General features: G+C 34.1%; 1 protein-coding gene across 1 annotated transcript; it reads left to right on the top strand.

Moving 5' to 3' along the window:
- The first annotated feature begins 3 nt into the window (after window positions 1–3).
- LOC128208216 (acid phosphatase type 7-like) lies at window positions 4–13949 on the top strand. The gene is made up of 12 exons (XM_052911685.1): window positions 4–153; window positions 3168–3374; window positions 4021–4209; window positions 4934–4959; window positions 5547–5644; window positions 8614–8682; window positions 9526–9640; window positions 9949–10062; window positions 10295–10423; window positions 11187–11258; window positions 11742–11879; window positions 12068–13949. Exons 1-12 carry the CDS (start codon window positions 54–56, stop codon window positions 12125–12127), a joined length of 1317 nt encoding a protein of 438 aa, XP_052767645.1. The 5' UTR covers window positions 4–53; the 3' UTR covers window positions 12128–13949.
- The last annotated feature ends 3836 nt before the right edge of the window (window positions 13950–17785 follow it).

Here is a 17785-nt window from a genome sequence, read left to right as displayed (position 1 = left end):
ACAAAGCCGAGTACAAATAGTCGCGTGATTACTGTCAAAATTTCTCAACAAAAATGGACAGTGCTATAATTTTGGCGTTTATCATGTGTTTTGCATTTCAATGTTACACATGTGTATATATTAAACCAGAACAGATTCATCTTTCATACGGAGGTTAGTTGTTTTTCAATTTTATTGTTTACAGGACGAAAAACCACATAAAAAACAATGTTGTTTACAATTATATAATTGATAATTTTGATGATTTAAGAAGTATTAATTTGAAAAACAGTAAACTTCTGTTAAGGTTGTCATGATAACTCGTATAAGAAATATACATAAGGGAATTCTGCGTGTACTGGATTGCACTGAACTTTAGAAAAGCATTCCCAACAATCACCTTGACTTAATTCATCAAGTGACATTACACCTAAAGTAACGCCCACTTTGCCTGCTCACTTCAAGGGATAAAGACTTTTTAAAGATGTTGTTCATGTTTTGTTTGAAATAATCTTCGAAAGTGGATCTGAAAACTAGAAAGAGCAGAGGAAAAATGACAACAGCAATTGACCATACTGGTTGAGTTTGTAAATCCGAACAGTTTTGAGCTGTTTTGACAGTTTTTTTAACAATATCTTTGCCAGTTTACTTGGCATTAATAATGTTTGGTTCAAACCTCAGCCTCTGCTGAAGTACACATTCACAAAATAGTTTGATTCATAAACGCAAAACGTTAATTTCAAGCACAGCAAATCACCATTCACTCGGTGAAATGGAGTTTGTAAATCCCAATCGCTTTTAAAATTATATTTTATCTAAAAATAGATTGTGATTTTGTCATTGTTTTCATTTCTAATCAAACACACAATGGGAATGGGAATCAACTCGAACAGAATCTAATCATAGATTTTCGAAGCAAGGGACACAACTCAAATTTTCTAAGATTAGATTCTGTTTGAGTTGATTCCTTACCCATGATATTGATTACAGTGCGATTTAAAATCTGACGTCATTCCCCCGCATGCTGCATATTTACATTTCACCTGCTTAAGGGTTTGACAGGGATTTATAAGAAAAATACTCACCTAACCTTGATGAAAATTCGCATTCATTGCTAAGGCAAATGTCTGTATCGATCTATATACAAATGTCTGTATCGATCTATATAATCAAATTATTGATCGAGGTAAACAAACGCATGATTTAACAGGTGTTCGGTATTTATTAACTGTTCGGATTTACAAACTCAACCAGTAGCCATCATATTGGTTGATATTTTTTTATTCTAAGTCTACAGTACACTTCTCTCGAAACTACCTCTTTCCTCCGTCACTCCGAGGGTTTTTAATTTATCGCGGACATCCGCCAAGTACGTAACCCGCTTTTCTCGGTAAAATCCGCTGAGTTTCGCCGACTTCCTCAGTTTCCGCCGAGGGTTTTATTGCTGGTATCGCTGGTGGTCGTGTTGTTTTATTGGCCTCATAGCGAAACTTAGAGTTGTATGCTTTGCTACTACCTTGCTTCTATTGAAAATAAATAATTACATTTGTAGTTTTTCGTTTAAAAAAAATTTGTTAGCTTTCTTGTAAAGAAAAAAAGAAGACATAATTAATAAAACTATACATCTATATCTCGTTCGGTTATTAACTTACCTTTCAACTAATTTCATTGATTGCCTGTTGATATCCACACAGTTAAGTCTTTTTGTGTCAAATTGTTGTGTGTGTCATATTACCGTATGAACAAGTGAGTCTGAAAAATATTGAAACAACACAATTAAAGAACAGTATTCAAATAAATTTTACACAAAATTAGGTACATATACAGTAGATGATTCTTATCATTTTCCTTGTCACAATGGGGGTTCCATGTATGTGCGTACATCTGTGCCCGCATAAGTCCGTCCCGACTGAACCTTGTCAGGGCTTTATCTTGACCATGCATTATAGGATTTTCAAAAAAATGCTGTGAAGGTTCACCATGATAAAATGGTGTGTGAGCACAAGAGCTGTACTTTCAGGCTCCTGTAACCAGATACAGTACACATGTTTGTAATTAAACAAAAGATAGAGATGAGAAAATTGTCTTTATGATTATTCTAGAGCAGGTTAGCATTCTTTCAGGACAAATTATCCTTCAAAATGTTGTAAAAAGACATAGAAATCTCAAGTCGGAAGACCGTTCCAAAAGAAGAGCATAGTTAGTGGCCTTTACAATCTTGCAGAAAACTGCCCAATTGGATTTTCATCATAGAAATAACCTTTTGGAGAATTTGTCACCTTAGAGGTTGGTCACAGAGGAGCCAGAAGCCATTTACCCTCCCTCAAATGGATCCCACCTGTATTGGCTAATGCCTAGGATGCTTTGTGTGCCGCCACTTTAAAGACCACTCATTATTATGATTTCGATTAGAAAAGCATCATATTCACTAAATTATTCACAAGGTAGTCTGTCATACGACTGGATTTTAAATTCAGGTAGTCTAGAGACAATTCTGGTAGTCCAATATACAAGTGGAAAAAAATGTTTTTTAATATATCAGCTCTTTTGTTTTACTTAGTTATCATATGTTACAAAATGCAATAGTTTAAAGCTCTACTGGCCAAATCTTAGTTATGAGCTATTGAGGTCAAATACTAAGAGAACAATATTGTTTGGGGAGATCACGGTAAAACACGTCGTGTAGGTTCGTTTCCTTTATTTTTAGTAATACATACAATAACAACAAACAGGAAGTTATGTTAGGTAAGTGTCATACATTTTGCGCGTTACGTCACTCACGTACAGCGCATTACATCGGGCCAAATTCCCAACAAATATCTAGGAGAGTTCTCTTGCATGTCTATTAGGGCACTTGGCAACTGTTCGAATTACACTGCACAAGTAAGTTGGGCTGCAGAACTGTTCTGAACACTGTCATGGTTTTTTTAATGTCATGATACTAGTTCACAGATTAGTGAGTATATCCAGGCCTGTAAGCTCAGTTGGAAAATCCTTGGAGTGATTCCCAGACTGGCAGCATACTTTTCAGTGAGGTCTCTTTCTCAAGATTCAAATGCCAAGCATTTTTCTTTGTCTTCCCTTTGTTTGTAAGGTGGCCAACATGGAAGTAATTGGCTCAGTTTAATCCTAGATAGTAAGTCTAAGATGAAAATTATAATTTGTATGTTTTATCATTTCCATTCCAGAGGATCCAACATATATGGTAGTAAAATGGAGTACAAGCAATGCATCAATGTCCAGTACTGGTATGATCGCTTTGAAGTCTGCTGGTGTGAAGCCAAATAAGGCCGTGCAAGGTAGAAGTGAACAGTTTGTGGACCCGGGAACAGCTCATCACACACAGTATATACACACTGTTACCTTTTCTGGTCTAAGTCCTGGCAGTGAATATGGTAAAAGGTTTATTTTATTCTTCTATGTAGTTCACCACTATATAAATCTCCCTTTATCATGAAGTGATGCATACCTTTTGCTTAGGCACAGCACAGATTGTGTTATGTCCCAATTTAGACCTTTTTTGTGAAGCCCACGTGCAGTGAGACATAGTTGTCACAATGGGGGTTCCGTGTATGTGCGCACATCTGTGCGTGCATAAGTCTGTCCTGACTGAACCTTGTCTGGGCTGGATTTTGACCATGCATTATAGGATTTTCAAAACAATTGCTATGAAGGTTCACCATGATGAAATGGTGTGTGGGCACAAGACCCAGGTCTGAACCTTTAAGGTCAAGGTCATTTTTAATGACTGCCCTATTGAAAAATGCCATTGTCAAAATATAAATATGGTTATAATGTTACTTTCCGCATTCTTCCTTATTACCCATTCATATATAGGCAAAAGGACTCAGATTGCATATTTGATATTTATGAATTATTTTCGAGACAGAGCATGGTATGATTCATCGTTAGATACCTATCACACTTAATTCTGTAATTAGAAATTTGCATTGAACCTTAGCATGGCTATCTGAAGATAATCATGATGAGGAATGTTTTATATATTTATATTTGATTGATTCTTGATATCCAAATTTACAGTTTATCAGGTTGGAAGTTTGACGGAGGATGTGTGGAGCCAGGTGTACACATTCAGGGCAATGAGAAGCGGGAGTGACTGGTCCCCCTCAGTGGCATTATACGGGGATTTTGGACTTTCAAACCACCAGTCTCTACAAAGACTTACCCTGGATAAGGAGAAAGGAATGTATGATGCTATCCTGCATGTTGGTAAGCCTAAAAGTTTTATGGTCATGTTATCAAACATCATTTTTTACACTAATCTTTCTTAAAAGATTATTAGTATAGTAAACTAATTTCAAAATCAATAATCTTTTAAAAATAAATATTTTTTTGTGTATATAAATTTATGCCCTGTTTTGAAAAAAAGGTAGAGGTTAGGTTTGCAAATGTTGGTTGGATGGTAGGTAGGTTTGTGGACCAGGCCGTGTAGGTAGACAACTCCAAATAGTATGATGTTGGACAAATTGACAATGAATCTTCAGAGTTAGGTTGCCCTTGACCAGGAACCCTCTTTTGTTTTTTAGATCAGTGAGTCACAATGAACAATATTAGGAAAAGCTTGGTGTAACCGGAGAAGAAGTATGAAGGATTTTCCGGGTCTGATACTTTTTCACAAGTCTTAATAGTCTCACCCCTATTCAGGGCGGGTAGTCGGTTGATGAAAGGTCAAGGTCACAGACTACAGTCTCATCAAAACTGTGACCACATTTTGAATGCAAAGTATTTTTTTTCTGAAAACATTTTTATCTAATCGTCCACATGATTATCAAAATTTAGCCACATGATTATCAAAATTTAGCGCTTTTAGCTTTGTTAGACAAAATTCACTTTCTTTTTGAATTTGCCTGACTGACCTTTGTTTAGTATTATCATGTTTAGGAAAAAAGAGATAAATGTATACTTTTGACTCAGGCATTGTTTTCTTTTACAGGTGATTTTGCATATGATATGGACTCTGTAAGTATTTCTACAGTGGATTTATTTTCGACTGTGCATGTATATCTTTACCTTTATAAAACAATTCCAACCAACATAATTATAAACAGTTCCACAATTGATGATGCATATATACTTCAATGCATTGTTGTTGCTTTAAAAAAAGGGAAAAAATTCGGGTTTTTTGTCCCTTTTTTGTTCAATGCAGAAGTTATTTCGACTTTGACTTCTGAATCATTTGTATGACACAAGATATGAAATTCTGATGCTATTTTTAAAAGTTACTAGATTTTGAATTGGAAAATAATGCATAAAACTGCAGAAGAAAACACATCAGTAAGTAAGATTCAATGTGTTGTACACAATGATATTAAAGGTTTTGATTCTTTTTTTCTTGCAATTGTATCATCTGGTGTCTTGTGTCTGACTGCTTTTTAAAGTCAGATTATTTTAGGCTTACAAATTTCTGTTCCAACATGTATCTGCCAGCTACTGTTTGGGGTTTAATTATTGTATTAAATACTCATATAAGAAATAAATTTGATCACATTTTGATTTTTTTTTTATAGAGAATCTGTAAGAGATTTCCTTTTAATGTTATCTTTTAGGACAATGGCTACACTGGTGACAAGTTCATGAACATGGTGGAGCCTCTTGCTTCCGAGCTTCCATACATGACATGTCCAGGAAACCATGAAAATAAGTAGTAAGTGGAGCTGCATGTACATGTTAACATTACAGTTGTGTTTTATCTTGTTTGCTTAATTTCTCTGAAACTTGTATAATCACTGAAACCAGCATCAACCACTTTCCTCATGCTTTTTTGTACATATATATCCTTTAAACATTTCAATAGTATGAAACCTGGATGAAAGGGAGAAATAGAAGTCTGAACATATCTGTACAAGAACTGTTTTGCAACCACTATATTCTCCTTTCTTGATTGATATTCTCATCCAGGTATATAGCTTTTCTTTTCATGTTTTAAGAAAGAATCCATGGTTTTGCAATGGCTTTGATGGGATTTTCAGTGATAGCTTTGGTGCGATTGTTGGTGATAGCTTTGGTGGGATTGTCGGTGATAGCTTTGGTGGGATTGTCGGTGATAGCTTTGTAGGGTTTGTCTGTGATAGCTTTGGTGGGATTGTCGGTGATAGCTTTGGTAGGATTGTCGTTGATAGCTTTGATGGGATTGTCGTTGATAGCTTTGGTGGGATTGTCGGAGATAGCTTTGGAAGGATTGTTGGTGATAGCTTTGGAAGGATTGTTGGTGATAGTTTGGTGGGATTGTCGGTGATAGCTTTGTAGGGTTTGTCTGTGATAGCTTTGGTAGGATTGTCGTTGATAGCTTTGGTGGGATTGTCGGAGATAGCTTTGGAAGGATTGTTGGTGATAGCTTTGGAAGGATTGTTGGTGATAGTTTGGTGGGATTGTCATTGATAGCTTTGGTGGGATTTGTTGGTGATAGCTTTGGTGGGATTGTCGTTGATAGCTTTGGAAGGATTGTCGGAGATAGCTTTGGAAGGATTGTTGGTGATAGCTTTGGAAGGATTGTTGGTGATAGTTTGGTGGGATTGTCGGTGATAGCTTTGTAGGGTTTGTCTGTGATAGCTTTGGTGGGATTGTCGGTGATAGCTTTGGTGGGATTGTCGGTGATAGCTTTGATAGGATTGTCGGTGATAGCTTTGATGGGATTGTCATTGATAGCTTTGGTGGGATTGTCGGAGATAGCTTTGGAAGGATTGTTGGTGATAGCTTTGGCGGGATTGTCGGAGATAGCTTTGGTGGGATTGTCGGTGATAGCTTGGTGGGTTTCTCTGTGATAGCTTTGATGGGTTTTGGTGGTGATAGCTTTGGTGGGTTTTGGTGGTGATAGCTTTGGTGGGACTGTCCAAATCTGTGTTGCAAAAGCTTCAACATTGGCTATAATTAAAAGTATTCTAGACACTCCATTGAAAATAATACCGGTGTTGCAATAGACAATACTTACATTTGTAGTAAGGCCAATAACTCTGCTGTTGATTATCTTTTTCGCTTGCCTGTTGATCAACTAAAAACACATCTTATACCCTTTTATGCTCACCTTGGGGAACCCTTGTTAAAACATTGGATTAGTAGACGATTATGTTTTTTGTTTATTATTCAAATAAAAAAGTCGTGTACCTGGTAGTATATTTGAATTTTGAACCATTGTTTTCCAATTTCTCTCAGTGAAGCTGAAATGAAGATTGTTGGAGAGAGGTGGGGGGGTGAATAGATAAAGATGGTTTGTGTTGAGAATAAAAAAATCATTTCTGGCTTAATGTAAAGGTATATGTGATTTCTACCATCAACCATATTTTGAGTTTGACACTTTCTTTAAGCTCCTTGTCATGGGCATTATGACCGGGAGGTACTCATGGAGAACACAAGGCTTTATCAGTATTCACTATATTAACCAATTTATCTTATATCTTGATGGAAGCATATTTTTAATGTGTTTTTTTTTAACTCGTATGCTTTTTTAACATGTGTTAACTGGATATGTCTTAATTTTGAGAGGCAAAGTTACATTGCTCTATGTTATTAATTTTAAGTGTTAAAATGTTTTAGGCAACACGTAAATTAAGTACTGGGGATATGCAATATTAACCATACATGTATTTCAGTAATTAATAACATTGCTTAAAGATACATAAGATCTTGTTATCAACAAAATCAATACTTTACAGAAGTTAAACACAGATCATGAAGAGTTCATGAATTGCCCTTATTGATCAGGCTAAATCTTAAGTGCTTTTTTCCTTTGTTTGAAGAGCACATGTTGAACGACTTTATTTTGTAATGAGGATATAATGCTGTACTGTTATATTAAAGAAAGAAAATTGCTTGAAATAATATGCATGTTTCATGTTAATCTACAGTTTATATATAAGCACAATGTGAATGAATGGACAGGCAGAATGTGTTATCTCTCCTGCTTTTTTTAAAGAAAGTTGAACTACTATGATAGCCTTAGTGTTGTCATCAACAGTATTGACCTGTAATAACTATGATCTTGGTGATAACTAACAAACTTTTAAGATATTAACATAAAACTTAGAACACATGGGTAATTAGTCAAAACCCTGGCTTAAATAATATTTTAGGAAGGCCTGTTTTTTATGACAAGAAACAACTAGCATTTAGTAAACAACTAGCATTTAGTAAACAACTAGCATTTAGTAAACAATTAGCATTTAGTAAACAATTAGTAAACAATTAGCATTTAGTAAACAATTAGCATATAGTAAACAACTAGCATTTAGTAAACAACTAGCATTTAGTAAACAATTAGCATTTAGTAAACAATTAGCATTTAGTAAACAACTAGCATTTAGTGTAGCATCTCTATGTTAAAGACTTCTTCTTTCATGTCATAGTGTGTAGTTACTAAAGCATTAGTATTTTTCACTTTAATTGTCTTGATTTGTTCCCTTTCTTCAAACTGTAAAACTGTACCATCTTTATTAATATAGTATATCCATTTCTCATTGGCATAAGTCAGAAACTGCCATGTACCGTTACATGTATATAAGACAGAACAAGTGACAATTAACATACTTTTTCACTCTTGTCAAGTCATTACTAAGTAAGACGTTTTTTGTATCAGAAACAAGAAACTTTTTCTGTGATTGACCTTGTTTACCCTTCCAGCAACTTCACTCACTATAAGAGGAGATTCAGTATGCCGTCCGATGAGAACGGTGACCTAATGTTTTACAGGTGAGGAAATTTTGTCTATTAAAACAGTATTAAAAAAGGGGGAATGTTTTTCTCAAGATTATTTTAAAAGGAGCTTTAATTTTTTTTTTTCAAATCTTCATGATGTATCTATTTTAAGGTCTTGAAAAATAGCTGCATGGTCAAATAACCCAGGTGACTTTTATATTATGCTTCCTTGTGTACTGTGGGCAATTTTGCAAGAAAAATCTCGTAAATATGAATAATTAATGAGAAAGTTTCAATGGTTCCGAAAGGTACCAATGCAGAAATATGCACGGACACTCAAACTTATCCTTTCCCCTGGAAAAAGTTTTTGATGAAAGCTGGATTTAAACTCAGTCTGCCTCTTCACTTGAATTTGTTAACAACAGTCGAGACCACTGGCCTGTGGAAACAGCTAACAACACAGAGTTATTGAGAAGGGTTTAATTGTAACATGCAAATTTATTGGAAGAAAACTCTCGTGGGTCATGTATTGAAAAGAGATTATGTCAATTGTCCCACAGTATTTATGAAGTCTAATGGAATAAAGTACTGTAGTTGCCGAAGATGGAATAGCTGTAACATTAATTCTATTTATCTTGGCATAATACTGGTATAAAATCACATTATTTCTTTATTTGGCTGATTGTATGATTAAGGTTCCTGCTGGAAAGAAATAGGCACACGCATATTATCACTTGGAAATTTTAAATGAAATAGCAATCAAAAATTTATTATGTTTGCAAAATAGGAGGGATAATGGGGTTTGAATCATAAATCCATGACAGTGTGTAACATAGTAGAGGTATGCCCAAGAAAATTTAGAATGATTTCATTAACATGTCTGTTTTCCAATTCCAGCTTCAACATGGGGCCAGTACACTTCATCTCACTATCCACAGAATATTACTTCTTCATACAGTATGGCCTGGTTCAGGCATTAAGGCAGTACTACTGGCTTCTTGATGACCTCAAGGTATCATTGTTTATTATCAATGAGGCCAAAAAAATAAATAAATAGATTATCATCTGGATCTTTTGAACATGTTAGGAGAATATACAGATTCTTTATTTTTAGCAATGAAGCTTGTGCTCTGTATAATTTTAAGCCTTTTTCCAGTTTTCACAGTGTTGGGATTATAATTTGAACTCTTTGTTGATGAGGGCAGATGGTAATGATGATGATGATTATGGTGGTTTATGTTAATGATGACAATTATGATTGATATGATGTTGACATTCTAATCAACATAAAGTTAATGATGGTTTTTCTGTTTAAAAAAGGAAGCCAACAAGCCTGAAAATCGTAAACAGCGACCATGGATCATTGCATACGGCCATCGCCCGATGTACTGCTCCAATACGGACAAAGATGACTGCACCAAACATCATTCCATTGTAAGCTAGTGATAACTTAATAATGTCTGTACTTAAAATTATTTTAGCATTATTGTTAGGTCAGCTGAAAGCTGATATCGATCCACACTCAAGCCCATTTCCTTGGTAAAAACAAGGGCTGGCGTCCATTTTGAGAGACACGAGAGATTCTTGGTTTGTCCCTTGACCATTTTGTTTTTCGAATGATCCACAAGTTGGGTAGTAAATTACCTTGTCTCCAATTGTTGTAAAGGTGCGAGACGGTATTCCAGTAATCCACAAATACGGCCTGGAGCAGATGTTCTATGACTATGGCGTTGATCTTGCCATCTGGGCTCACGAACACTCGTATGAAAGACTTTGGCCTGTCTTTGATGATAAGGTAAATCATTTGTGTTCATTTCAAAAGTAGTTTGTTTTCATAGTGTAGACTTTAAACTTGGGGAATAAAATCAGTGATATGACAAGTTATTGTTTCAGTGCCCTCAGCCCAAGTAATTGAGATATTTCATGATAGCTTAAGCTTGAGTGTAGAATTTCAATCATGAGGGCTGCTGCTGACATAACTGTTATGTAATATATTGTTCAGGACAAGTTATAACGTAAGTGCGGTATAAGTGGATAGCATTGTTATTTATCAGCAGGCTAGTTATAGAATGATGACCATCGATGACCATCATTGTACCTGTTACTGTTCTTGTATGTGTGAGAAAATGTATAGACGAACACATAGAAAAAAAACTGAATCTTGATACAAGTTTCTTTTTGCTGAGAAATTAGCTTTGCTTTTCGAGAATTTATTCAAAAAGCATTATTATTTTTTAAACACAGCCAAAATGTTTTTTTTTTCTTATAATAAAGTGTACGGAAACATGTTATAGTATGTAAGTAGTATTTCAACAAGACAGAAGGTGGATAATGTAATGTCTTCCCAAGCTAATGATCTTCAGGTTAAACATGTGATTATAGTTTTGAATGAAACATTTTAACAACTGTAATTTTATATTAAGTAAATTTTTACAGTCTAGAGCAAGTTTATAGAGTCACACTAATTTTGTACAATAGCCAGTATATATATCATGATATATGTTCATTACAGTTGCCTTCCCGTATACCACTCTTTCATTAATGTTGTATGATTTAAGGTGTACAATGGAAGCAAGACAGAGCCTTACACCAACCCAAAGGCTCCTGTTCATATTATAACTGGATCTGCGGTAAGTTGATCTACGACTTGCCGTCATGGAGAGACAGGTTTTCATGGTAGCCCAAATTTCAATACGGTATTTGTAAGTAATACATGAGAATAAATTACAAGCCTGACTTTGTAGATATTAAATTGGGAAAGGAACTATTGTCTTAAAAATTGGTTGATCTTGATTCAATATAAAGAAGCTAATTTGTTAAAATAAATTTAGTTAAATTCTCTAATTCAGATGTTGCAAAATTTATTTTCCCACTTTTCAATTGATTCAATTTATTTGTATGCAATCTATTAAAAGGATGAATCATGAAAGCAAAGGTGTGAATAAATTTAAGTGTGTTGTCAATCTCGTTAGGGTCACATGAGGCTTCACCAAAAACAAACTGCTCATCCGTTTGTTTGCGTGTGTAGAAATTATGCAAATATATGAAATCAATTACAGCTCTTGAGGTGAATACAAATTAACAGTAAATGTCTGTACATTTTTTTTCAACAGGGTTGCCAAGAGAACCATGATCCCTTCATCCCGGACCCACGACCCTGGTCAGCTTTCCGCAGTGATGACTATGGCTACACGAGGATGAAGGTGTTCAACAGTAGCCATCTGTATCTGGAGCAAGTCTCCGATGATAAGGTCAGTATGGGTGTCTTATGACTGATGAAAGAAACAATAATAATATGTTAATAATTGTGTAAAAGCACTGCGATTGTCGCAAATATATAACTTAAGTATATTATTCATCCCTTCAGATAAATAACATCCTGGCATATTTTATTTGTGCTTTTTATGTTTGATCAATTTGATTGTGTTTTATTTTTCAGGGAGGTGCAGTTATTGACAAGATCTGGATTAAGAAGGACAGCCATGGGCGATTCCATTAACTTAGAAATGTTCTTACGAAGCTATGACCCCAAAAATCTTCTAAACCATTCCTTCTTTAACTGTGATATATACATGAAATCTTTAATGTTTATCATTGACATTTTGCTGCGAGCAAAATTAGGTCTAAAGTGAATTTGATATTTTCAATTGATCTGTTTTTTGAAGAATGAAAGTCAAGGTATTATAGCCCTTCTTTTATTGGCAACATTGTTGTACTAAAACTTGAACCTTGGCTATAATGTGAAAAACATATTCAAGATGTTCAAATGAAACTTGGTACACATGTGGCCATGGATCAATTAATTATGTCCCTTGTTCAACTGATAAATAAAAAAGGCGACCGTTGGCTTTCACTCTGCAGGGCTGTTGTTAAATTATTCAAATCCATCTTTTCATTTTAGATAAGTGTAAAAATTCTAGAAAATCACAATGACCTTGAGCATTAACTGACTTTGGATGTAGCCATATGCTTGTAGATACATAAATCTTTCTAATTTTTTTCATTACTGTCATTATTGCATAACAGGTAAAGATTTTTTTTTACTTAGCACTGTTCATATAATCATACTGAATATATAACTATAATTTTTTTCTTATGGTGAATTTCTTTATATGTTTATATGTCAGTTTTTACTTTTAGTTTCATACATTTTTCAAGGATTTTTTTATAGCAAATTATCTTGAATGTTTGTTTTTGGACTGCGAATCTTACTGTTTCATTTCTTCACAAAAATAATTCAATTTTCGTGTTGTCAGTTTTTGAGTGTTTAGATTGTGCAGAATGTTTCTTCACACATTTATTGTCTATTTACTATCAATCAATAAGTGACCGCTTTCTATCGCATCTGTTTTTTCCAAGAAGCACTAGTGGGGCCAATCTGTGATGTGAACCATAATGTAACACCCATGAAAGTATTAAAAATGAAACATGGTACGCGTGTCCACCTTTCTTATATGGGCAAGTGTAGCAAGTCCTATGAGATTGGCAAAATAATTCCTCAGGTATGCAGCTTGAGTAATGAGAAAACAGTTGAGTGCAAGCATCATTCCTTATTGCTCTCTCTCATTGATTTGTCAATATTCATCCAATAATACCGTAATAACCAATCATATTAAAATAAAAAAATAACCTGTTGACAACTTATTTAAGTTCAAATCCCTTCAAATATTGCTTTATCAATCAAAATGGCTTCATAGTTTTATATTCTAACATACATTTTGGATATTAATGTCTCACATTGTTAACGAACTGTTTATTAGAAAATTGTAAAAATTAAACGTTGAAGTTAAGGAAATTATTAAATTAGATTTTACAACATAAAAACTATATTATTGTGATTGTCTTAATATTACTTTTTGTAAATGTTTCAAACATTTTGATATGAGAAAATTACAAAATTAATGCCAAAACAAAAATAGTGATGTTAGTTTGATCCTGTTAGAAGGGACCTAAGATTGTTTGAAATGAGGCCCTCATGGCTTCTGTAATATCAAGTAAACTTTCAGTTATGTTATGTATCAATTTATACATGTATAATTATCTATGATACTTGTTTGAAACATGCCCTTGAAAAGTATAATTAGTGATCAGTTCAGTGTGAATGATGTTCAAGGGTGATATGAGAAAATGTGTCTTTTTGAAGTATATGTTGTCTTAGTTCATGTGCCTCAAGTTTGTGATGAGATTATGTACTTTTACTTTATAGAAATAAATATAACAAGGTGTAATTGGTATCATAAATTATATCCGCATATTTATAACCTCATGTTTGATTGAAACTCAGTGCAATAAAAGATTAACGATTTGCATATTTCATTAAAGTGTTGTTTTGTATGTTCCATGATATCGTTTATTCCCTGGTACTTTTTTGCGGAAAAGGTCCAAAAAGCGATAAATTGGATGTCATGTTAACGCTTTTTGGTTAGACTTCTGAACACACTCCTTAGCATCAAAACTTTTTGAGATTTTATTTTGAACAAATATAATATAACAGATAATAATAGAGTATGTCTGCAGTAAATCGAGGGGTGAAAGCAAAAAGGTTCTCTCTGCTTCTTTATTTATTGTCACTTAGAACCATTTCGAATTTACTGCTTGTGCAAAAATTGATATTTAAAAAAACAACTTATGACTAGTGATGGCGCAATAATGGTAGCCAACCTCATGATCATCCATATTAGATTTTCATGGAAATGTATGAATTTACTTAAAAGCTGTAAAGTACCCATGAATGATCTCATTTGTAATTGTATCATGGGTGTAACATCTTATATTTAACCCTTAGGCTGCTGATGGCGATTTTAAAGGCTTTGCAAACAGCTTGGAAACAGACCAGACGCCGAGTAACTCGGCGTCTGGTCAGGTTCCAAGCTGTTTGCCACTTAGTCAATATATCCCCAAAGTTTCAAGTAAATTAAAAGAAATTTAGAATAAACCAGACGACATTTTTGAGCAGACGACAATTTACCCAGCATGCAAAGGGTTAAGTGGGTTCTATTAATGTCAAAAAGTAATCCATTTTTAGCTCGACTATTCGAATAATTTGGAGAGTTATTCTACTCACCATAGCGTCGGCTGCTTCGTTCATGAAGTGGATATCTATACTTTAAATATAAGGTAAATTATGGCCTACTATTATTCGACTTCGAAATTATTGTTAAGGTTTTGGATGTAATCTTAATTTACTGTGATCCATGCCTTTTTCACCAAAAACTTGGCAGTTGATGTACTTGAAAAACGACGGAAAAGCCGATCGCGATGTCCCTGTGACAGCTCATGTTTCAATTTATTCTTCTGTCATTCAATACTTTACGCCTATTTCGAAGTATATTACACAGATGTTGTTAAAATAAACGGAAATGACATCTTGATACCAATAATCAAAATGAAAATACACTTAATTATTTCCGATTTGATGATCTATTATCGTTGTCTATTTTGATAACTTTATCGACTATGAAAACTGTTCAACAAATTTGTCCGATTACCCAACACTACATGTAGCTCATAAGTACGGGACAATGTAAGTCGTGTACCAGTACATGTCTATGTTATTGATATCTAATTTTAACAATGGTAAGTAATAGTTAGATGACATGGAGTCAATTCTTAATGATTAAGAAGGGGGAGGGAGCGGAGCGAACAAGCCCTTTCTTAATCATTAAGATATTACTCCAGGTTCTTTAACTGACTTAGAATCCAACCTCATTGGTTGATACATGGTCAACATGGATTGTGTATCAGATGAGTGACAGAAGGCGGACCTTGAAGCACTCCAGATCGGACCACAGTATGAGAGAGGATCGGAGAACTTTTGTTCTACGGAGCAGCTGACTGATACACACTGAGCTAGAAAGGGAAACTAGTGTTGACGAGGTTATGCGGGCTATTGAGGGACTGAAACAGGAAAAGGCTTTTTAAACCGAATTTCTAATAAATGAGTTTGTCATCGAAGCAGGGGATATAATAATTGCACAAACCTTTAATACGATATTCAATACAGGTTACTTCCCTTCGTTATGGATGCAAGGCATTGCTGTAACAGTATGTCAAATCTGTTAAAGCTATTCACATCGGTTTTAAATAATATTATCCAAAACATGTATAAAAATGTACGAGGACAGGTACGGCAATGCGATAGTTACGCCAATTTCTTTGATATAGCTACCGTCTTGAAACAAGGAGAAATATGCTCACTTTTGTTGTGCGCCATGTTAATCGAAGATCTAGAATTATTTTTACAATCTTATCCTAACAGTAGAATTACGTTGGAACAGATAACTTTGATTTTATTCTTATATGTCGACGACATGGTTATTTTAGCGAAAACGGCCGAAGATCTAAAACGAGGTTTGCACAGACTATCCGATTATTGCAAGTGTTGGGGTTGTACAAGTCAATGTCAAAGTAGAAATAGACGAACAATTCACTTAGCTAGGAATGATACTTAACAGTAACGGTCAATTTAACAATAACCAACAAATGCTAGCGGGAAACGCGTAAACAGGCTATGTATACATTAAGGTACATGACCACGTTCCTCCGAAAAATATGAATGTCGGCCGATTTTCATGAAACTTGGAACAAACAATCGTCAATGACTGTAATTTAACGAGGTGTATTTATTTATTTTTTAAAATTCCGTTATTTGTTGATTTACAGCGCCACCTAGCGGACACGTGTTAATTGGCGCAAACGTTGATGAAACCGTAAAAAATATAATTTTACGGCTTTTTTTATAAAAAAAATCGGAATATAATTTATTGTATGCTAAATAAATAATCCTATAATTTTAGTACTAGTATTTAAGAAAAAAATAATTAATTTTAAGTTTTATGACGAAAAGCCTTTTATAAGGAATCGCCAAAAATAGATACCCATCGGTGAATGTGACGTATTTATTTCGAAAACGAACTCGGGTAGGGTATGTTTTTATTATTTCATAGGAAATGGAATAGAATAATGAATATAATTATGTAAAAACAAAAAAATTGACGGTGAGGTAAATTGCTGAAAGATATAAATATTATAAGAAAATTGATAGAGTTAGCGTGATTTCAACGCCACCGTCAACGTCAGTATAAAACACGTCAAGTTAGTGACGCCATGGGTTTGTTTGATGCATGAGAATAGTTGTGGAGTGAAATGTTATATTCGTCCATAAATGATGGTATCTGTATCTTTTTATTGTTTAATCTAATATTTGCCAGTATCAGAACTAAGTAGAATATCAGAAAATGTGCCTGAAAAATATCTACATTGTTATGTTCTTCTATCATTTCACCATTTGCATATAGTAACATATTTAAACATCCGAGTTTAAATTGTCTACTGCTGGTGCTTTCATTGTATTTTTACATATCTACACAAAATACAAAACTCGATATTGAATTTTTGTAGTGTACTTCGATATTGCAAATTTAAATAATCATGTTTCTATCAAAAGTTTATTTGTTTGCGTATATCAATAATCATGTCAGAGACAGAAATAGGACTACAAAATGCTATTAATACATATTCCAATTATTGTGATCTATGGAAACTAACAGTCAACACCACAAAATCAAATATAGTTGTTTTTGGTAAAGGTCGACAACGGCCCTATGATTTTAAATTCAAAAATAACAACTTAGAAGTAGTAAACGAATACAAGTATCTCGGGATTTATTTTAGTAGAACCGGTTCATTTGCTAGCTGCAAAAAACATATAGCTTCTCAGGCAACACATGCAATGTATAGTCTAATAAGAAACTCAAATCGCCTATCATTACCTGTTGACCTACGTATAGAACTCTTTGATAAAACAATTAAACCTATTTTGTTATATGGTGCAGAAATTTGGGGATTTGGTAACAATAGCATACTGGAAAGGGTCCAACTTAAATACTTGAAATATGTTCTCAAATTAAAACGATCAACACCAAACTACATGGTCTATGGCGAAACAGGCATGAAACCTTTATCAATCGATATAGAAGAAAGAAATATAGTTTTTTGGGGAAGATTACAAACACCATTCAACAATACACAAGAAAAACTCTCATCAATGATATATAAAGTTATATACAACTTAGCACTTTCATTAGATGACAGAGTAACAAAGAAAAAATATCCCTGGATATATTTCATTAAAACGATTTTCATCAAATGTGGCCTG

The sequence above is a fragment of the Mya arenaria genome, chromosome 11 (assembly GCF_026914265.1).
Source record: "Mya arenaria isolate MELC-2E11 chromosome 11, ASM2691426v1".
Lineage (NCBI taxonomy): Eukaryota > Metazoa > Mollusca > Bivalvia > Myida > Myidae > Mya > Mya arenaria.
This window is presented reverse-complemented; position numbering and strand designations above follow the sequence as displayed.